This window comes from Thunnus albacares, chromosome 6 (assembly GCF_914725855.1).
Source record: "Thunnus albacares chromosome 6, fThuAlb1.1, whole genome shotgun sequence".
Lineage (NCBI taxonomy): Eukaryota > Metazoa > Chordata > Actinopteri > Scombriformes > Scombridae > Thunnus > Thunnus albacares.
In genome coordinates, this window is record NC_058111.1 from 26632678 (window position 1) to 26653038 (window position 20361).

General features: G+C 40.5%; 1 protein-coding gene across 1 annotated transcript in view; it reads left to right on the forward strand.

Annotated features, from left to right (window-relative positions):
- Positions 1–20361, forward strand: part of igsf11 (immunoglobulin superfamily member 11) — a 108673-nt gene that overhangs the window by 22916 nt on the left and 65396 nt on the right. The window contains exon 2 of the mRNA XM_044354993.1: positions 4958–4987. Within this exon, the coding sequence (XP_044210928.1) occupies positions 4958–4987 (30 nt within the window). The remainder of the gene's footprint in view (positions 1–4957; positions 4988–20361) is intronic.

Genomic DNA, 20361 nt, shown 5'->3' on the forward strand with positions numbered 1-20361 from the left:
AACATAGCTACTCTACCTGCTGATCGTCTTTTGGCTTAACACACTGAGTGTGGTTTTGCCTCTGGGAGGCACATTGCTGTTTTCCTTGAAGCTGCATTTTCTTCTGTGTCCATTGAGTTTCCCTATTTAGTTGTTCTCTTCGCTAGATAGAAAGAGAAAAGCTGTGAGGCAAAAAAGTAAAAAGAGTGTAAAGTAATTTCAATGATAATCGGATATGCTTTAGGTTACCAGGAGATTATATCTACTGTACCTTTACAGATATTTCACCCTTAACAGCACTTATATGTTTGGGAATACCATCTTCAAACTCTTGTTTTCACTGCTCAAACAGTGTTCTTAGGAATGCAGGCAAAACTAAAGGTGCCCCAGAGTGATTTGTTTTATTGGCGTCAGTGTGCTCTTAGAAGAAGAATAAAGAGCTGGGTGAATCCACATCATTACGCTACAGAGGGAGAGTAACAGTTGAGCTGCAAGGAATCATTAATATAAAGAGGAAAAATTATCAACAGAATGATATGTTTTAAGGACAATGGTAAGATCAGGCACAACATAGTGTATACATACATTAATGTCAAACATGTTCTCAACCTCCAACAAACCCAAATGTCATCCCTCTTATTTGCTAAGCTGGAGTTTCTCAACCTTGGTCACATATAAAGCGTATGAGAAGACATTCCTATATGTGGTTATTTATGCATTTTCTATTGTTTATTGAACAGGAACATTTAAGGCAGCAGATAGGTTCCTGGATTCCTAGAGTGATTTGTTTAAATGGGTGCATCCATTTGTTACAGTGTCAGCCACACTTAAAGGTGCAGTGTGGAGGATTTAGCGAGGTTGCAGATGTGAACAAACTGAATACACCTCCCCTCACCCTCCCCTTCCAAGCGTGTAGGAGAACCTATGGTGGCCACAAAAATTGTGATTTGTTTGTTCTGGGCTACAGAAGAAACATTGCAGGCTTAGTGGAAGCGGACCCCTTCCCTATGTAGATATAAAGGGCTCATTCTAAGGTAACCTGCATTAACTGATTTTCTGGCCACTTGGGGGGAGCAGAAACACAATGCAAATACAACATTGGCATATTATCACCTTTTAAGCTGATGTGGCAAACTTGTTAGCAAACAGTTGCTTACTTACACAGAATATACAGAGCAAAAATAGCATTATTAGTCTCTTTTTTGTCCCAACAAGTTCTCCAAATTAAACCAAATACATTGTTTGATCACGCACTCCAGAATGACACATAGGAGTGTTTTCCGAGCTATCAGCCCCATTGGCGGTAATTGGTGGACTGGGTGTAGGTGGACTGGGTTTGTCACTATAGGTGACCTCTTGCAGATACATGTAAACACTAGATCCATTGTTAAGATTAATTAAGTGAGTTAAGATTAATATTGACTGTAGTTTAGACTGTAGCTTTAAACAGTCTGCCAAAGCTGCCTTTTTGTTAATACTTGAATTAGGTTCCATCTGCTTTCAGCTTTTACCCACCTAACTTAGTTTTTTTACTTTCCAGCTTCCTTTAAAATTTGTACGTCTTTCCTTTTATTCCCACAAATGCTTCTCAGAGTCCAAGGGAAACTGCCAAGCTACTGCAAATGAGCAATTACTAACATTGGTAAACACAGAGGCAGATGTTTGAACCGAGAACAAAGACGCATAGATTAACACCAACAGTGATGTCAGACAGTGCGAGATAGGCAGAGACAGTGCTTGAGAGAATTACAGAGAGGTATGTGATATGTGCCTGTCAATGGGTTTTTACCATTTTTTACTTGCAGTGAGAGTGGGGAGCTACAGCTGGGGTGGCTTGGTCTCCATGGAAACTGACATTCCCTCGAAGGTGCTTGGCAGCCACTGCCAATTGTTGAGCTTGGGTAATGGTTCGAAATTCTTTGTAAAGTGCCTCAGAGGTTGAGATTAAATTCAACCTGCTTGGGGTAGACTCATGCAGTGTCTAATCACACCGTTTTAGAGAGACAGAAAGAAAGTGCTTAATGGCATTCAGTGAGAGAAATACTGTACATAGCCTGTTGCTCACATATCAAATGTTTAGTAGCTCCTTTGTTCCTGGCTGCCAGTCAATCTATAAAATATCACTTTTCATTCATTAAAAAGGAACTTGGATATTCTTGCATCGATATTCACTGATCACATTTTATATTTCTAGTAGGAAAGGCCTATTGAACCATCATTACAGTATTCACTTTGATTTCATTACAGTATTCACTTTGATTCAGATCCATCCAGGCTGTTGTACATTTTCCTCTGCATCATTTCTTTTCAGAGGCAGGGACATTTTCTTTGTGTCAGAAATATTAACTGTTAAAAAAAAACAGCATGTGCAACGCTTGTTCTTCTCTGCCATATTTCGGCACCCCCTCCTTCTTACCCAGGAGCCTTTGCTCCAGCTGGCAGACCCATCTGAATGAGAGCGGTCAGGCACTGCTGCTTAACAACTGAAGAAATGATTGCTCCTCTCCGTCTCCAAGTGCAGAACACTTTAGCCGTATGTGGCAGGTAGTGTGAAGGCCTGCTGCTGATGGGCCTGTGAACGTCAGCAGCTGAAAAGGATCAGCCAGGCGAAGCATCAGCCTCACACCTCTGCCCGCATCGCCAGCTCATGCAGAAAATATGGAAGATTATTACTGTGTGCTTGGTTTTACCACCGAGTGCATCGAAGAGACCCTTTAGTTGACGTGGAATCGAATTTGTAAATGTGCGTTTACAAGCAGAAGGCATTTTTGTTGTGAGTTTGGCCTGCCGCTGTTGAATTTGATCTTGTCACACATGAAGGGGGTGTAATAGGATTTTCAATTGAGCAAGTGCAGCTAAATGTTATTTGCATTGGTACCACTGAGGGATTACTCGTGCCAAATAGGTACCATAAAAGCAAATACACAGGGGTGCTTAAATGAGATTTGGTGATATGAATGTACTTTGTACCCATTTTTGTGGATGCATAAACCCAGACATGAACTTGCCTATGAATAGCATAGATATGCAAGTGTGTTACTGTAATGTGTGTGTGTGTCAATAACAGATTGTGAAGCTTATTTGTATGCCACAGCAGCTCCTGTTGTTTCTAGGGCTCCTGTAGCCTGGGTGGTCAGTCTCTGTTCAGCCTGAGAGAATCAAAGGTTGTCAGCTGAGGACACACATCTTATCTGCCAGTGTCTCCTCTTTTCACAGAACTGTGAATGGAACTACCACTTGCCAGACAATAAAGTAGTGTTTTGCATAGAAAGAAAGGTGACTAATTCTTTAAAATTAAAAAAAAAGAATAAGAATAAAAAATAAAAACTAGTCTTTCTCTAACAGCTCTTCTCAGCTATCAGCAAATCTGATGAATTCAAGTCCAGAGTCGTGAGAAAGGTTTGTAATTTAAGGAAATAAGAGACAGAAATACACATTTACAAGTCTTTTTCCCGCCAAAAGTCATGTTATGTGGTTCCATGCAGGCAAAAAAGCCTTTTGTCATTGATGATAACATTCAAAGCGTCTTCAGTGAAGGCAACAATTCTCAAACACACACTGTAGCTTAGCAAAATGTCACTGATCAATCTGCAGCCAGTGCTGGACCATCCCACTGAGCAGATCCTGTTATCAGACAGCAGATGTAGCGGACATCTGTTAGCAGATGTACAAACCAACTAGACGACAAGTCTTTCATCCAGCAGATATGAGCTGGTTTGTTCACCGGCTTCAGACTGGAGACCAGTAATTGAGGGCAGAGTGGTTCAGGGAATTAGGGAGAAAATGTTGTTTTGGGAAATTACTCCTGGCAGTGTTGGTGGGCACAGTTTGGCACTGGGAGGCGTATAAAACATTCATTCAAATTCCCAGTTAATCCATTATTTATTACGTATCAAAATGAAGATGCAAACGTATCTTCAAAGTATTCTCTGTTATGTCCTCTGTGGCTAGTGAGCATTAGCAAACCTCTTAGTGCAGAGCTGAAACAATGAATCATACATTGCACTCTAACAATGTATCTAATTTGCCCTTTCAGTAACCTCTCTAACACACTGTATTCTTTAATACTGTATCAGTCAAATGTAAGAGGCATTGTGCTGCCATACTGGTGCATTCAACTGTGAGAAGTCAAATAGCTTGATTGCTGCCAATTGTAATGATGACAGCAGTAAAGATGATATTGGCGGCTTGTCAGATGCAAGTCAATGGTGGTACACCCAGCTGCCATCTGATTTTAATTTGCCTGGCAGAGAGAGAGAGAGAATAAAAAGTTTGTTTGGGTGCACATGTTACTGTGAATCAGCTGATGATGACAGAAATATGTCCCATCATTTTAATCGTAAACACTCACAATACAAGGTGATGATGCAAAAGTTTGGCACTGGTTTGCAATCTGAGTACTGGTGGGTGTAAGAATGGGTGCAGGCATGTGAAGAAAAATGGGTTTTGTGTGTGTATTAAAGATGTGCATGTACACGTGATATGTATTAAGCACACGTGGATGTTGACTTTTTTCGGTGGATATGCATCCATGCACAATAATTACTTTATGCTCAGTGCCAGGGAAGGATTTAATTAACTGTCCCCTGACAGGGCACATAATTAGTCAATAACACACATGCACACACAAACACACACTCTCTTTCTCTTTAAACACACAGAAAAAGTCAATAAATTTGGCATTCTAACACTAACGCTGAGACTAGAACGTACTAACAATTACTTGCTGTTGCAGGAACATAAAGTACAAGGCTTGAGTGACACGGCTCAATAGGCAATTACAGAGGAGTATTGAGAAAGGCTGCTGACAGGAACGGAGCATGGTGTGGGTTCTGTCTGCCTACAGAGAGGAGCTAATGCTGTTGGTTCTTGTTTAAATTGCTTCATCAGTGTGGTAGCTCACTGTATGATCTGTTCAGCTTTGCTTGTGCTCAGTAAGAACACAACAGTAATTATGTTTTTTCTTTTCTTTTTGCAGGTTCAAGGTTTGATCTACACACAGGGAAAGGTAAAAAAAACAAACAAACCTCAAGATCACTTCTTTCTCTACTCTCTTTTTCTCTGCATGCAGGGGGAGACAGGATGATTAGCTGGCATTAGACTGTATCTGCAGTTGTGTGTGCTCAGGTTTGTGTGTGTGGATGGATATTGAGGCTTTATTGGGGAGATTTGTAGACCGGGTTTGTTGTTGATTTCCCTGAACACTCACTCACACACACACACACACACACACACATTTAGTGCAGCAGCCTGTTATCCTAATCACAGTGAACATAAAATGTGGATTAGGGGTGTCTTATGGTATCAGTCATAATCACACACAAACACATACTGAAATACTCATAGCACACATGCACCTACTGCAAAAAAAATAGTATGTGTTCATGCCCCATATTATGTCGAATACCATCTATAAGAAATTAATGTTTGCTTACCTACATTTTTAGTTGATATGATTATTTGAAAAGGTCCCATGTTGTTTATGTAGCTATGTATGTACAGTATGTCAATCTAATGACTCGACAGGATGACTCTCCCAACTAATTTTAATAAAAAACACAATCATCATAAAAAAAATGGAGCCATTTGGAGTTCATCTAGGCAGCGTTTTATCGTTATGGCGATGGTGGACATACAGCTCTTTTTGGTCTATTTCTGGCAGATGGAGTCTGTAACGGTTTATGTCTGCGGCCTTCCCTCTGTAGATCCCAGAGTATTTTAGTCCAGAATAATCCCCACCATCTGCTGTCTCCTCTACTACGTTTGAGCGCTCAGTATCGCTCCCTCTATCTGTCACTCTAGTTTATTTCCTATTGCATTTCCTCAGTGTGTTTCTCTCTGTATTTTTCTGTGCTCCCTTCCTACTGCGTTTCCGGTCTTGTTCCCTCTCCTCCTCTCCCATTCAGACTCTCGATCTCCACCATGTTCCTCCGTTTGACACTTCTCAATCCCAATCTGACTGTTCCCTCATCCTCCTGGCCTTAATTTTCTTCCTCTCTCTTTGCATCCTCATTCTTCATGACTACTTCATGCTTCATTGAAATGTTTGCTTTTCTTCTGTCTTGTCTTAAATCTCGGGATGTCTCCAAACACCACTTTATCTCCCTCTCTGTCCCACCCATATACACACCCACACCAAACATTCTTCATAGCCTGTCAAATCCTAATCTGGGTTTCCGTGATCACAGACCATACCCTCTGCTTTCCAATGTGAAAGTCCTAAAAATCCATTCCATTAGGAATGTATGTAGTATTTAGGATGTGCGTTATGCCAGCAAAACTACTCCTCAGGATTGTGTCGCATCAGCTATTCATAAATCCATCACTAAATTTGTGTGTAAAGTCCTCCCTAATGTCCTAGGATCTACCAGTTAGTTTCAAACTAGTCGGATTGCAACATTCAAAGCTAAGGAATGTCTTACTGTAGCTAGTAATGTATAAATCTGTTGCAGGAAACACCTGTAGCGCTGTCCAATAAAAAGCAGTCAACTATGTAAACAGGAAGTCAGTGTAGCATCCTAAGCTGTAACATAACTTCCTAAAATAATAGTTTCAGGAGGCCAAAAGGCATATTAAACTGACCTGGAAATACTTCACACCACCTAAGTGACCTCATTTGGTCATTTAGCCTGATGTTATCAGCATAACATTTTCAATATACTTCATAATGTGAGATATATTGTGTTATTTTTGTGAAATGTAATTTAAAATCTTTGTTACATCAGATATAGTGGCCATGTTTCATTTTACATCTAACAACCTCTCTCAAAAGGGTCACACACAATATTGTCACATATTAGCTAGCTAGGTGGTGTAGGTGTAAATTCAGATCTGTAACAACTAATCTGTATGTAAAAACTCATTTGTGTGGTGCAATCTGTTATTTAGTGATTCATAAATCTCCACTTAGTAAATACTTAAGAACAAGTAAACTGTTGGCAGGGGGGATTTAGTAGTCAGTGACACTGTTCCTCAGCCAGATTTGCTTTGCTGAAGTGTCTTTGAGCAAAATTACATACCTGCACTGGACGTACTGTTCAGTTATTGACCACGTGCTCTGACCTACTTGCAGAGAAGATTTTCACAAGGATTAAAAAAGCACATTGCATTATTTTATCCTGTGATGCAAACATTGTGCGAGTATTTTGAGATCTGAATCTGAATGGATAAAAAATGGAAAACATACCAAATTGCTAGAACAGCTTTAGATAGAGTTAGAGAAAGATGCTTGTGGCTGAAAACACAGCTGTAAAAAAAGTATCTGTTTGGTAGGAAAATCTCATTTAAAATGTGGCAGGCTCTCATCTTCCTCTACAAGTACCACTAAGGTGCCCAGGGAAATGGCACTTGACTCTCAGCTGCTCTGCTGCAGTTGTTCTGTGGCAAATGGTACATGATTTCTGCAGTGTGTACGACTGTTTCCCTTCTTTCCCCTCTTCTGCTCTCTCAGACTGATGCTCTAAGTGAGGCTGAGCTCTTTGTCAAATTAATACGACTCAGAACATGACAACAACACTTCACTTAGTGCAGAGACACATGCATTTACAGCATTGATGATCTCCATGGAGAGAAACTCACTGCACTATAATGTGAAGGGCAGAGTGTAAAGTTTATTCTCCTTGATAGATTCAGATGTACAGCCTGTGTTCCTGAGTGGTTTGCAACAACAGCAATAACAGCAGTAAAACTAAAATAAAGACAGGTATGACATCACCACCTCAGCGACATGGTCGTCAGCCATGTACAGCACATCCCTGTACCAGCACACAGCTGGATTAACAATGACTGCATGAATTAGTGAGAGTGTGAGCGTGTGTGTGTGTGAATGAGAGAGAGTCAGACAGAGACAGAATGAATAAAACACGATGGTGACTCCTGTGTCAAGTGGGTATTTGATAAAGCCGGATACCTTAAACAGATACCGATAATACCCCGAGATCATCATATTTTGGCTCGACTGCTAATGACATCACAAAACCGTGCACTCCACATGTGCATGTGAGCACACACACACACACACACACATGCACACACGGTACTGAGCAGATCATATCCTCGTCATCTGACCCAAATCCATTAGCACTAGGAGTCACAACCTCATCCTCCCTTTCCTCTCCCTCAATTTCCTCCTCTTCCGCTTCCCCTTCTCACCTTCTCTCATTCTTTCCCAGACATCAGGTCCCCTATGTGGGACATTCACTCTACAAGCTTGTCTGAAATGACACGAACGGAGACAGACGAACAGCGAGATTAAGCATAGGTGCTGCCTGCCCTGTGGGCGCTTATGGGGGTACAGCGACGAGAGAGCCTCTCTTCACACTACTCAGAATGACAAATTTATCAGTTCTTGCTATTTCACAGTCCTCTGAGAGCAGACAGTGGCATAAAAGCAGATAAAGATAAATTCAACCACAGCTAAAGCTAACACAGACATAATCTTGTATTAAATTGTCTGCATCTTTAGGCTTTAGACCACAGTCGTCCTTTAACGTAAAAAGGAACAGTACTTAATGGCAATGAAGATGCTTCTTGAAATATTTTTATTTGTCTTGTGTAGTTCTTTACAGCACACCATTAACTGTGTGTGTCTTTGTGTGTTTGTGTGACAGTCGATGGATTACCACTTGGGCTATTAATGCTAAAACTGTATGTCTTTCTGTTGTATTGGATTGCTGTTAATAGCTACTTTTGCCATTTCCCTGTGAGTCCAATATTTAAAATCTGCTATGATGTCATTCTTCTGTAGCTCTTTCATCCTCGCTGTCGTAATGTGTTTCTTGGATTACTGTATTTGAACATCGTGTAGCGCTCTAAGAATGTCAGTAATGAATATAAGGCATGCAATCTGCTTGACTTTTCAAAATGCTCCTAATTGAAATGCTGAAAAGACAGCTCTGGCTAATCAGCTTAGAGATGTAGTTCACAGTTGACGGATAATAAAGAGGATCTTAGTGCTGAAGAGTCTATTACCACCCCTGTAATGAGAGTTCACATAATATGATCTGACGACAATGGAGGGATGGGGAAGTTAGGGGAGAGAGAGCGGCAGGCTTGGAGGAGGAAGAGATGACTCCCATTGTTCAAAAGGAATGTTTAAAAAGAAACACCTTGTACAAAAATGCAAGTTTGTAAAGATGATTTGTAAGTGGAAATGTATGATGTGACTGAGCTTACATCATTTATACCTAATGATAAAAGTGAGGAGGGAGATGTAAGAGAGTAAGTGAGAACATAAATGATCACAAATGTAGATTATGCTGGAGACAAAACAATGGTCTCATGTCCTCCCTAAAAGGTTTTTGTTGGGATAACATACCTTCTGCTTTTGGTACTTTTACAGCATTGGAACCAGCATTACCTACCAATAATCAATCCTAGAAAAGATAAAAGTATGAATTACTTTGTCCAATTCATAGACGGGTGAAACTCGTCTGGTTTTAAATAATAATCAGTTGACAAAAACAGGACTCAGTGATAAAATTTCATCAAAATTGGTGTGCACGCTCTGAGGGCAAGTATTAACCAAAATCTGAGGTGCCATATCGATTGGTGCGAGTGGGTGTGGCCTATCACATATTTGCTCATAACTCAAGATGCCTTTGAGCAATCCCAATTAAACTCACTAGAGACATCCTGCACTGTCTCCTGAACATACACACCGAGTTTCGTTCACATCTGATGAAGGGGAGACGAATGGCGGAACTTTGAGTGTGCAATTATTGAAATACTGCAGGCTTTGAGAAGATGAAACAAGTGTGTGATTGGTCTCACTACTTAATTAAACAGAAATAAACCAGCTGAAGTGACTTTGCTCACCTTTGTGAAGCCTGAAACCTGCTCGTTGCTGCTTGTGGCTTTCATTTTGGCGATTGAGCTGCTTCCTTCCGTTGAGTGCAAATAGATTTGAACCCACGAACTGCCGCTTGCGGCTATATTCTGTGATTGTGTTTAATATAGTGTCTGATTTTACACAATTTTTCTACCTGACGTAACACTATGAGATGTCTTAGAATGATTTTTGAAAGGCTTGAAAATGCAGCAGAAGATTCCACCATATGTACTGTATACTGTTATCATGAGACATCTTTTCATATTGCCCTGCCTGATAGGACAAAAGAATCGTACAAGTGCAGGCTCCAGTAAAAGAAAAGTTTCTCATTGTTGACACTGTTGTTTCCAGCAGTAGGTACCAGAGAAAGGCTGCTCTGTGGAGTAGAATAATACATCTTATATCTGACATGATGTGTTCTGGGATTTTGGTGCAACAGTGAGTAGAGTTAACATCATAGTGCATCAAGGTGCACGGATGGCTCCACTGGAGGGATAAAATGCCACAGGACATCTTGTTCCGGACTGTCACTCATCTCTCTCTCACTTTCACTTTCACTCATACTCTTTCTGACCCTACAACCTCCACCTTCCACACACACACACACACACACACGCAAAGTTCTAAGCCTCTGTTTATGAGACAGACAGAGGTCAGGGCTGTGCAGTATGAGGTGAATGACACAGAACACACTAGCACCTTTCCAAGCAGCTCCCTACGGTACTAAAAGAAGGCTATCACATGTGACATGAAATCTTACCTTAGTGTATATAAGTAACCCTCACTGCTTGTATCTCATTCGTTCTGCAGTTCTGTAGAATGTATATTATAATCCTATTAAAGTTGAAAGTTGAAACAAACACCGCTTGGAATTAACAGTGCGTGCCACTTAGTTATTGAATGGCCGCGGTGCGATCAGATGTCCAATTCAAATAAACCTACCTAGCCAACTGTCCTCATAGTTTCAGCACCACACAGGAGCTCCTAATAACAGTGTTTACACACGCTAAATATACTAGATGTCTTATAACCCTTTTGTATTCCTAAACTTGCTACAACTGTTATTTCTGCACACTTCATAGATATCTTATATCTCTTTTGTATTCTTAAATGTGATTCATTTTTCTACATACATGAGAAATTAAAATCTATGCATGAATCGGCATATAACCACAACTAGTGTGCTTAAAGGAAATGTTTGACATTTTGTAAAATACACTTATTTGCTTTCTTGTCAAGAGTTACATGAGAGGATCAATTCCACTCTCCATGTGTGTCAGTTCAACACAAGACTACAGCTAGTAGCTTTAACACAAAGACTGGAAAGAGGGAGAAACAGGTCTGGTTTTGTCCAAAGGTAGCAAAATCTGCTAACGGAAGTAAATGTGACTGATCAAGGAATAGTTTGGCACATAACCCTCTGTAAAACCACAACTTGTCTTTTTTTACAATTTATTTTTTGTACAGATTAATCAAGAAATATATAATGTGTTAATTAGTGAGCTTTAAAGGTGCTGGTAGGCAGATTTTGTTACCTTTGGACAGGTTAGCTGTTTCCCCTGTTTCCAGTCTTTCTGCTAATGAAACATTTGGATCAGCATCAGTGTATAAATAGTTATCTCAAATTTGTCATTTGAGTTTGAAAAAAATTCCATTCCATTCTATTCCATTCCATTCTATTCCATTCTATTCTATATTATTCTCCCGTGATGTGCCAGGAATATAATATGTTGGCTCTCCCTCACTCTGCCCTCTAGCCAGGGATAGGACTACTTTCTCTCTACATGTGTGAGTTGGGCAGATGCCAGCCACGGGAACGGAAGAAAAAGGGCACAGCTTAAGTCCCGCTGCTCAATCCCATCACCAGCAATATCATTAATCATCACACCTTCAAGTGTCTGAGACCAACAGGCTCAAAACTGTGAGTTGGGTTTAAAGGGTAGAAGCAACTTGGTATAGACTAACCATAATATAGGCCACAACAAAGTGACAGCCATGAGTTTGCTTTTAACAAGGTCAGTGACTGTGGTGCTATCACGGTTTAATTATGTATAGAGCAGTTCATGATCATATTGTCTGTTAAAGACACTACATCTGCTAGCCAACATTGTTCCAATTGCACATTTCTATATAAGCGACAGTCACCTTTTCACAGTTCTTCTTTTCAGAGCACAGAGACTATCAGCAGTAGACTTTCATCACAAAAGAGCAATATAATGAGATTTAGATAACTTTGGTGTGAGAATGTTTTTAAGGTGTTCCATTTTCACGCCGAGATATCTTTTGAATCCCAACCTGAGGTGTGTGTACAGCGAGGAAGACATTGTGGGTAAGGTTGAGGGTCGAGCCCTGAGACTCAGGCAGTGGTTTGTGTCAGGCGGCTAATTTAGAAAGTGTTGTGTCAGAGTAATAGGAGCTGAGAAGAAACTCCTGAGACATCACACAAAAACACACACAGACTGCCTGCCTATCTGACTGACTAACTACTGATATGACACACTTGACCCATTTCCCTCAGTGGAATAGCTATTCATTGTAAGCAAATGCAAGAAAAGATGTTCTTGGAAGGCAAAATGAGTAAGAATAGTTTAAAAGGAGAGAGAACAGATGGGGGGAAATGTGGTGAGCTGGGAGAGGTGGGGCTGGAAGAGGGGAGTTAAAAGTTTTTCTGAGATTGACAGAGAGAGGAAGGCAAGGAGTGAAGGAGAGGGGGGAGGGAGGGAAGAGGAGGAGCAGCTGTCTTTAGATGTCTGTCTCTGAGAGCTCAACCAGGAGACATCTTTTAAGTGTCTCAACCTTGGCATTTGGACACCAAGAAGAGAGCAAAGAAATGAAAACAGAAACTGAAAGAAAATTGTATGGACAAAGAGAAGGAGTGTATCTGTCTTATTCTGGCAAAAAATACTGTTAGTATCTTGGAATAGCAGATTTAAGTTCCATGAAAGGGCTGAAGACTTGTTTCTGGATTAGGGTTTCCAAATATAAGATATAAGATGTTAATCTAATGTTCTGAAAGAGCTGTAACCTTCTCTTCCTTGGTTTTTTTTTTTTTTTCATTTAACTTGCAAAATTACACAGTCTGCTGTGTGCTAAGGGAGTTTCACAATCCCGTGAGGCCTATTTAAAACTAATTATTGCATAATTTCAGCAATACAAGAGTGACCAGGGGGAAATGAGCTAGTGTTCTTATTGATTGACCTTTAGGAAATAAAACGGTTTTTGTGTGCCAGAAGCAGTGCCCTTGAGCCAGCAGAGCAACAAATGATCCATACCCCGACCACATGGAGTGATTGTCATAATCAAAGGAACCACGATGAGGGATCGGCTGGAGCGCGTATTGATTTCTGCTCAGTCTCTCTTGTAGCTTTGGCACACAGTTTGACGACCACATCACCGCAGCGTGTTAACACTGTAGCACCAGTGGGACGTGTGGAAAGACCTGTGGCCTATTCATCTTCTCCTGACTGGGAACTGCTTTGATTTCTTGTCCTTGCCACCTTTCATCTCCCTTAGTGGCAGTCTGTCTCCTAATGCTCTGTCATATATCTGAGGAGGACTGATATGTCACATGCATACACACACACACACACACACACACACACACACACACACACACAGCTCGCCGCCCCATTGATTATGGTGCTATTTGTTTTGGGGATGATTTGGGCCACATCGTTGTGCTCATACATTATTCAGACAATATTGCACTCTTCGCTGCAGGAGAAAGGCACTAAACGCTCTGCTATCATCTGTTATTCTGGGAAAATTAAAGGATGGTAATGCGCCTGCCGAGCGCCAACCGATTGGATAACAATGTTTCCCAGTTAATGCTTTTTGATAATAGCACTTCTGGACATCATTGCAATCACTGCCTGTTATGATTTTCTTGCAGTTTTGGAGAAATGGCAGTGCTTTAGTGTCATTATCAAAGGCAGATATATAGATGAAATATTCTGTTTTAAATCAAGCAACACAACCTCGTCCTTGAATATCAATGTGAATAACTGAATTTTGAGGTAAGGTCTTTTTTATGTCACGCATCCGCATGCATGTCATATCAACTCATCTGCAAGAGAAGAACTCATTACTCAGCATGGTAGCTATCCTGTTTCTAATTTTTTTTTTTTTTAGGTGAAGGCCATTGGATATATTTTATTTACACCTCTGTGAATTATTCAGGGGAAGGGTTTCTAGATGGAGCTAGCTAGCAAACTGTCTACCGTCTATGAATGGTTGAGTTATTCTAATGATCTCCCTCTCTCCCGTATGTATTAGTGCATGCCTGCAGGCCTTACCATAGCTACTCATCAGAGAGTTTCTAGATTGAGATTGTGAGGATTCTCTCTCAGCAATAAATTGCTGCTTTTGCTGGGACCTGCACAGAGGGGCGAGATGCAGCCTCCAAAATCTCTTGATAACACTCCAGATTCAACTCCCCAGGTTCAGGGGTGTGATGTGTGTGTGAGCATGTGCAGCGGCATGTTCTAGTGTGTGTACAAGTTGTATTCTTGCCTGTATGCCTGTGTGTCCTGCTGTCTTTCCCATGCAAATCTGTTTCCTTCTTTCTGTGTTTTGTTTTTGCACAGTAATCCTTCCCTGCATTTCTTTCACCTTACCCACGCTTCGCCCACATTCAACTGCCATTTGCTCCCATCTTTTTTATCCCGCCTCATGTCTCACTCCTCACTCCTCCTCACTCTTTCCTTTTCCTTACCCACTCCTTCATCTCTGCTTGCTTTGAAGTGACCACAGGGTGAACCTTATCAAAAAGGAGCTTCACAAGGCCCCTCAGCTTTTTCCCAGGAGTGTTTTCTTGTGTATGTGTGCGCCTGCGAACAAGGCATATTTATCTCTAACTGATCTCTGTGCCAGGGAATCCAACCTGTCAGAGCTGACAGGACGTTCAAACAATATCCACTTTAGAAATATCTGACTCCAGGCAGCAGTGGTGTTGCAGGTTGAGAGGAAATGCAATTTTTGCAGTGTAGGATGGGATTCAGCGGAAATCTTTTGAAACTAAAGTGTTAGATATATAGTTTCCCCCTTTTTTGACACTTACTTTTTTCTTGGAGATGTGTGAGCCAAAACTATTCAACTTGGACTTCGGCCAGCTGCAACTGGGTCTCCAGAAAACAGCAGTCGTCAGTCGCTCCACGCAGGCACCCTCCTTCCTCCTCCCAACACACATACACACACTCCCTTTATTCTCCTCTCTCCAAGCCTCCAAGAATCCCTCCTTACTTCCTCTGATCTTCTGAACATCAATCCCTCATTCCTCAAAGCAAAAACGAGGGGAAGGGAGATGACAAAAATGAGATGATAGATTACCTGCTATATATAGAGCCAGTCTTACGCCGCTTCCCTTATTCATCTTCTCCCCGCGCCCCCAAGACATTGGATACACCTTTTGGTTTGCGACAGGCGATGCAAATAGACCATCTCCCTCATCACAGCGCTCTAAAAATTCAGTGGCTCGAGCCGCATGTTTTTCGTAAATGGTAGCGGGACTTGTGCTGAGAAGAGTGTAGAGTGTCACAGTTTGACACAAACCTGAGGGAGAATCACATTTCACCTACTGTATAATATAATAGTGAAAAATGTCCACATGCATGCTGTGTACACTTAGCCCCTATGGACTTATAGTAACATACTTATCTGTCTAGAGAGAGACAGATTACCATGGTCCACAGTGTAATATCCTGTGTTCCCTCCTGTCCATTTGTCTGCTAAGTGTTCCTATAGACTGTGTCATGCAGCAGATTTATGCTCTCCTGGCTCCGGGCGACAATATTGTAAAGTATGGATTAGAACTACATTGAAAGGCCACAGATAATCTCACTCTCTTGCTTTCCTCTGTCATTCACACTCTTTTGTGCTCTGCCTCTGCCACCTCACCCTGCTTCCCTTTTTTGCTGTAAATCATAAGATTTTTCTATCCAGGATTTAGCCCCTACTGAGAAGATCGATCATTTGTATTATAAAACCAATACAGTCGGCCTCTTCATTCTTTTGCTGCCATTGCACTAATATACTCACATATTCTGAAGTGTGCTTCATAGTGAAGCTTGACACAGACTATTCCAACATTTATAAAAAACTGTTTGATGGTCCTAATTGTGTTTACAGTTTTTTTGTTTTGTGAATTTCTTGCTCCAAAAATGCAGAGACAAGAAGTAAGACAGATTGTCGCAAGTTAGCTAGACACACCTCATGATACTGACAGTTTTGAGGCTGTGTATGTTGGAAAAGAGAGACAGTAAGTAAATAAATCTTCATCAACACAGTCTGACAGACATTAAGAAAAAAGTTTGTTAACAACACTACACCATCAAAGTAAATAATCACCTTTGGCAAACGTACAATTTCATGGTATTGAACTGTATGGCGTTTTCATCATTTGTGTCAGTGTCATTAATATCCAAGTGTACTGAATGCAGCACGTGTGATTTCACAACATAAACTTCTCAGTTAAATCTTGCAATGTCACAAACCCTCTCAAAAGAAAACACAATTTCCTACTGAATATGTGTACATGCAAAATGCACTGTAAATATAGGTTGTTATGCCTCATAAGAGCTCTAAAGCGACACACACTGTGTGGCACAACTGCCCACACTCACAAGGACGAGGATTAGCTTACATATGAAAAAGCATTTTATTTATTTTCTGTTGTTTGGTTTACTTTCTGTCAATCATCACAACAGTGTGAGGAACTGCTAAGCTTTTTAATCTGTAGTCATTCTCCTAATTCATTACAACCTGACGGTATAATAGCATTAAGTACTATTTGGTACACTCGATTTAAAAAAAGAAGTTGGCTAGAGGTTAAACACAGACAAACAAATAAATGGGTTTGTTTACTTCCTGTATCCAGAGGCCTCAATAGACTGCTTTAAATGTGGAACCATTGTTTTGTTTCTGAATGCCAAAGGCATATAGGAGCTGTCACTTTAGCTGTAAAACATACGCAGTTGTACACAAGCCTCAGTGCATATTTATTCATTCAAAATGTTGCTCTCTCGTTCTCGCTCTCCGTCTTCTTCTCTTACACTTTCATCTTCCATCTTGCTCATCACCATATCATCAGCATATTGCTGCGTCGATCTCTTTCTTCTGTCGCTGTAAAGTATCACTCTTCCTTCACATTAGCTCTACGTACTTTAATCTTCACAGGAGAGAGGGAGGGAAGAAGAATGCGAGAGGGGTAGAAAGAGAGAAGTAAAGGTGCAGGCCCCCCCTTTGAATATTATTTATGTTATCGCATTTATTTACATCAAACCCAATGGTAAGGCCCTGCTCTACACCAGTCAACTACTCTACTTCTGACTCTAGACATGAATAAAGATTCTATATTTCAATTGGATTTTCTCCCCTTCTACTCCTCATGTCTTTGCCAGTAGCATAATTTTTTAGATGAAACGCAAAAATATGTGCCAGCGAGGGCAGAGAGAGACAAATTGGAGCCATGAAACTATTCCTTTTCATGCTGAGAGGAGAAGGAGAGCTCTGTTAGCCTAGCTGACATTCCACTTAATTTGATTCATTACTGCGTGGTGACGCTATTGTCGCCACATGCAGGGAACTGGGCCAGTTGTACAGCTTTGAAATACCCTGATGGAGGACAGTACAGTCAACAGAGTATGATAAAATATGAATCAAACCCAACTGGTTTAGCTTTTTCCTTAGCTATAGCCTGAACTGCAACTTGCCTTCACCACAATTTCTCTCCGTATTTGTGAACCAATTGTGAGAGGAAATTGTGAAAGCAAATTGTTAGTAGAGATTGAGTCCAACCAGAACCAACCCCAGTGGGGTTAATAAAAGTTGAACTCAAGTACCACAAGTATGGACCGATGCTGTAAAGTAAATTATGGGTTAGTTGAGTTGAATATAGAGAAACAAATGTGATTTCTGAAGTTAAACTTCATAAGATGTCTGCATGGGTTCTTTACTGGATCATTATGATATATACCTTACCTTTAAAGATAAGGATGTTTTTTTCTGTATTTTCCCCAAATCCTGTGAAAAGACCAAAACCGACATTACATTAGCCTGTCTCTCAATACTTTTTGAGTCTGCCCTGTCTGTTTCACTCAGCCCCAAGCCCATTGGTTTCCTCTAAAGACGTAAATCTTTAAAAACAGCCCAAAAATATATGGTTCCATTATTAAAAATCATTTAGTATTTCCCTAAAAAAAACTGGGCGCTGCAGTTTTCAGTAAACTTTACTCAAACAGGAGTAAACCATGCATTAGCTGGGGACTGTTTTCAGCTGTCGATCAATACACATTTGGTGGTCTAGTGAGTATTTACAGTATGTGGATTTGAGTCAAAATAAACTACAGTGGCTATATTCATGGTAATGAAGGAAGATGTCACCCAATGCAGCAGTGTGGCTCATTAATGTGTTTTTAATAGTTTTTGAACAACAATGGAGCTCTATGGCACAGAGGAATAAGACATAGACAATACATTGTAGGATCAATTCATTGTTGGTTTTGGTCTTTTCATGTGATTTGTTGACAATAAGATAGAATATCACCAGACTTATCCTTCATCCTGGTTCAATATTTCAGGAGTCACATATTTTGCATGGATCAGTTCTGCACAGACTGAAGAACAATAAATAAATCCTTTTGGGAACCTCAATCAGCAGATTTCCAGTTTTCCACCACAGACAATATGTTCACTGGGAGATGACAGAGCAGAACAACAATATGTGGCTGTGATATCACTGACATATGAATGGACTCAGATGGAAAGCAAAGCACAAGCTGTCTGTGGGACTCACTGTTTTATGACTCATAGAGAATGCATACAGTACAGACTACTGGTCTGATGGACGGTTTTGGCCACTGCAAGTTGCTCACTCATACTGTTGTGGGTCAAACACATAAGAAGTGATGGACGATTCATGTTACATCTGGCTTTGTTGTCTTAAACAGTTTAACTGCATTTATTTGTCCTCTCTAAAGATAATCTGAAATCATTTAAACTCATCCAGTATTAATGTTTTGGTTAGAAAAAAGACAACTACAAATATATCATCTCACCTCACAGAATGAATGTTAGACTATATGTTGTGTTCAGTTTTTACAGTGTAATGGAAAGATTTTATGGTCTTCCCACCGCCACTGTAAATGTCCAGGAGACACATGCTGTTTTGTATACTGTGTGTTATTCATTGAGCTGTAGGGAGCGGCTCCTTACAGAGAACCACACATCACAGGGGTTCCTATCGCTGATATGTATGATTTTATTCATATAATATAAACACAGTGAATAGAATAGAATTATATTAGCATACTAAACAAGAATCTGCTCCTGGCTCTCCTTATGATATCAGCAAAAACATGCATTTAAATGAGTAATTATATTATAATTTGTAATACAGAGCAGGTAAAATGCAAGTTATTACTTGTCACGATCCCACCCCTGTGAGCCCCTGTGTGAGTGTGTGTTCTATTTATTTTCCAAGTCTCCTTTTAGTATGAATGCTGTGTGCCTGGTGTGTTTTAGTTCTCTCTCTCTCTAGTTGACTGCTTTCCATGGGAGGAGTAGCACACCTGTGTGCAATGTCGTCAAGGCCATGTGCAATTCTTTGGCCTTATTTACACCTGGCATTAATATGCACCTTGGGTGATCTGATCACAAGAGGTCAGCTCTAAGTACAGGTGTGAACGCACCCGAGATGCACTGAGGACGCACTGAGATGCGATCACTCAGACCACGTTTGGAGGTGGTCTGAGCCGCATGTGGCCGCATTCATTTAGCAGTGTAAACAGAATGTGTCCTGGACCACATTGAAGGACCGCCTACTCAACTGACATCCTCTATTTTTCCACAGACTAGGCACAGGAATCGCATCACTGCCTCCTGGTCCAAAGCTGTGTTCAACTTGTTTGATAACAGGATAAAGAAATTTTGTTTTTACATTTTTCATGTGAAGTAAAAAAACATAATCCACCTCCTGTTTTTTCCTGTTATTCCCGTTCCCCTAACCTGTTTTCCTCATCATATCAACAATTAGAATAGAAATTAAACCAAAACCAGAAAATAACTTGCTTTTTGCTTGTCTAAAAAAAATATTTCAGAAGCTAAACGTTGCTGGATAGTTTCCTCTGTCCTGTCGAGTTGATAACTACAGTTTTTAGTTTTGCTGCGCTGCTCGACATAATGGAGCTCAGTATTTATCAGGAGGATGGCTGCTTTACTCCAAACAGTTTCACTGTATGAACCTGGACTGTGTGTATGTAACAGCTGACCTTTAGGATGTGTTGAAGAACACAAAACATTAATTAACATTAGATCCTGACCGATCCTGTCAGCGTGTTGGAGATTTAAATAATCAATGAAGTTATGCTGCTGTGCCTCATGCATAAATCTCAATGGGGAGACACAGCTACGGGCACATCGCTGCATATAACTCTATATTTGTTATATATATATATATGTTCCGACATGGTGCTAGAGCAAATCAATAGGACGGGCATTTGATTTTTGTGAGGGGTCAAACAATGCATTGTATATTTGTTTATCCTGTATCAGACAAG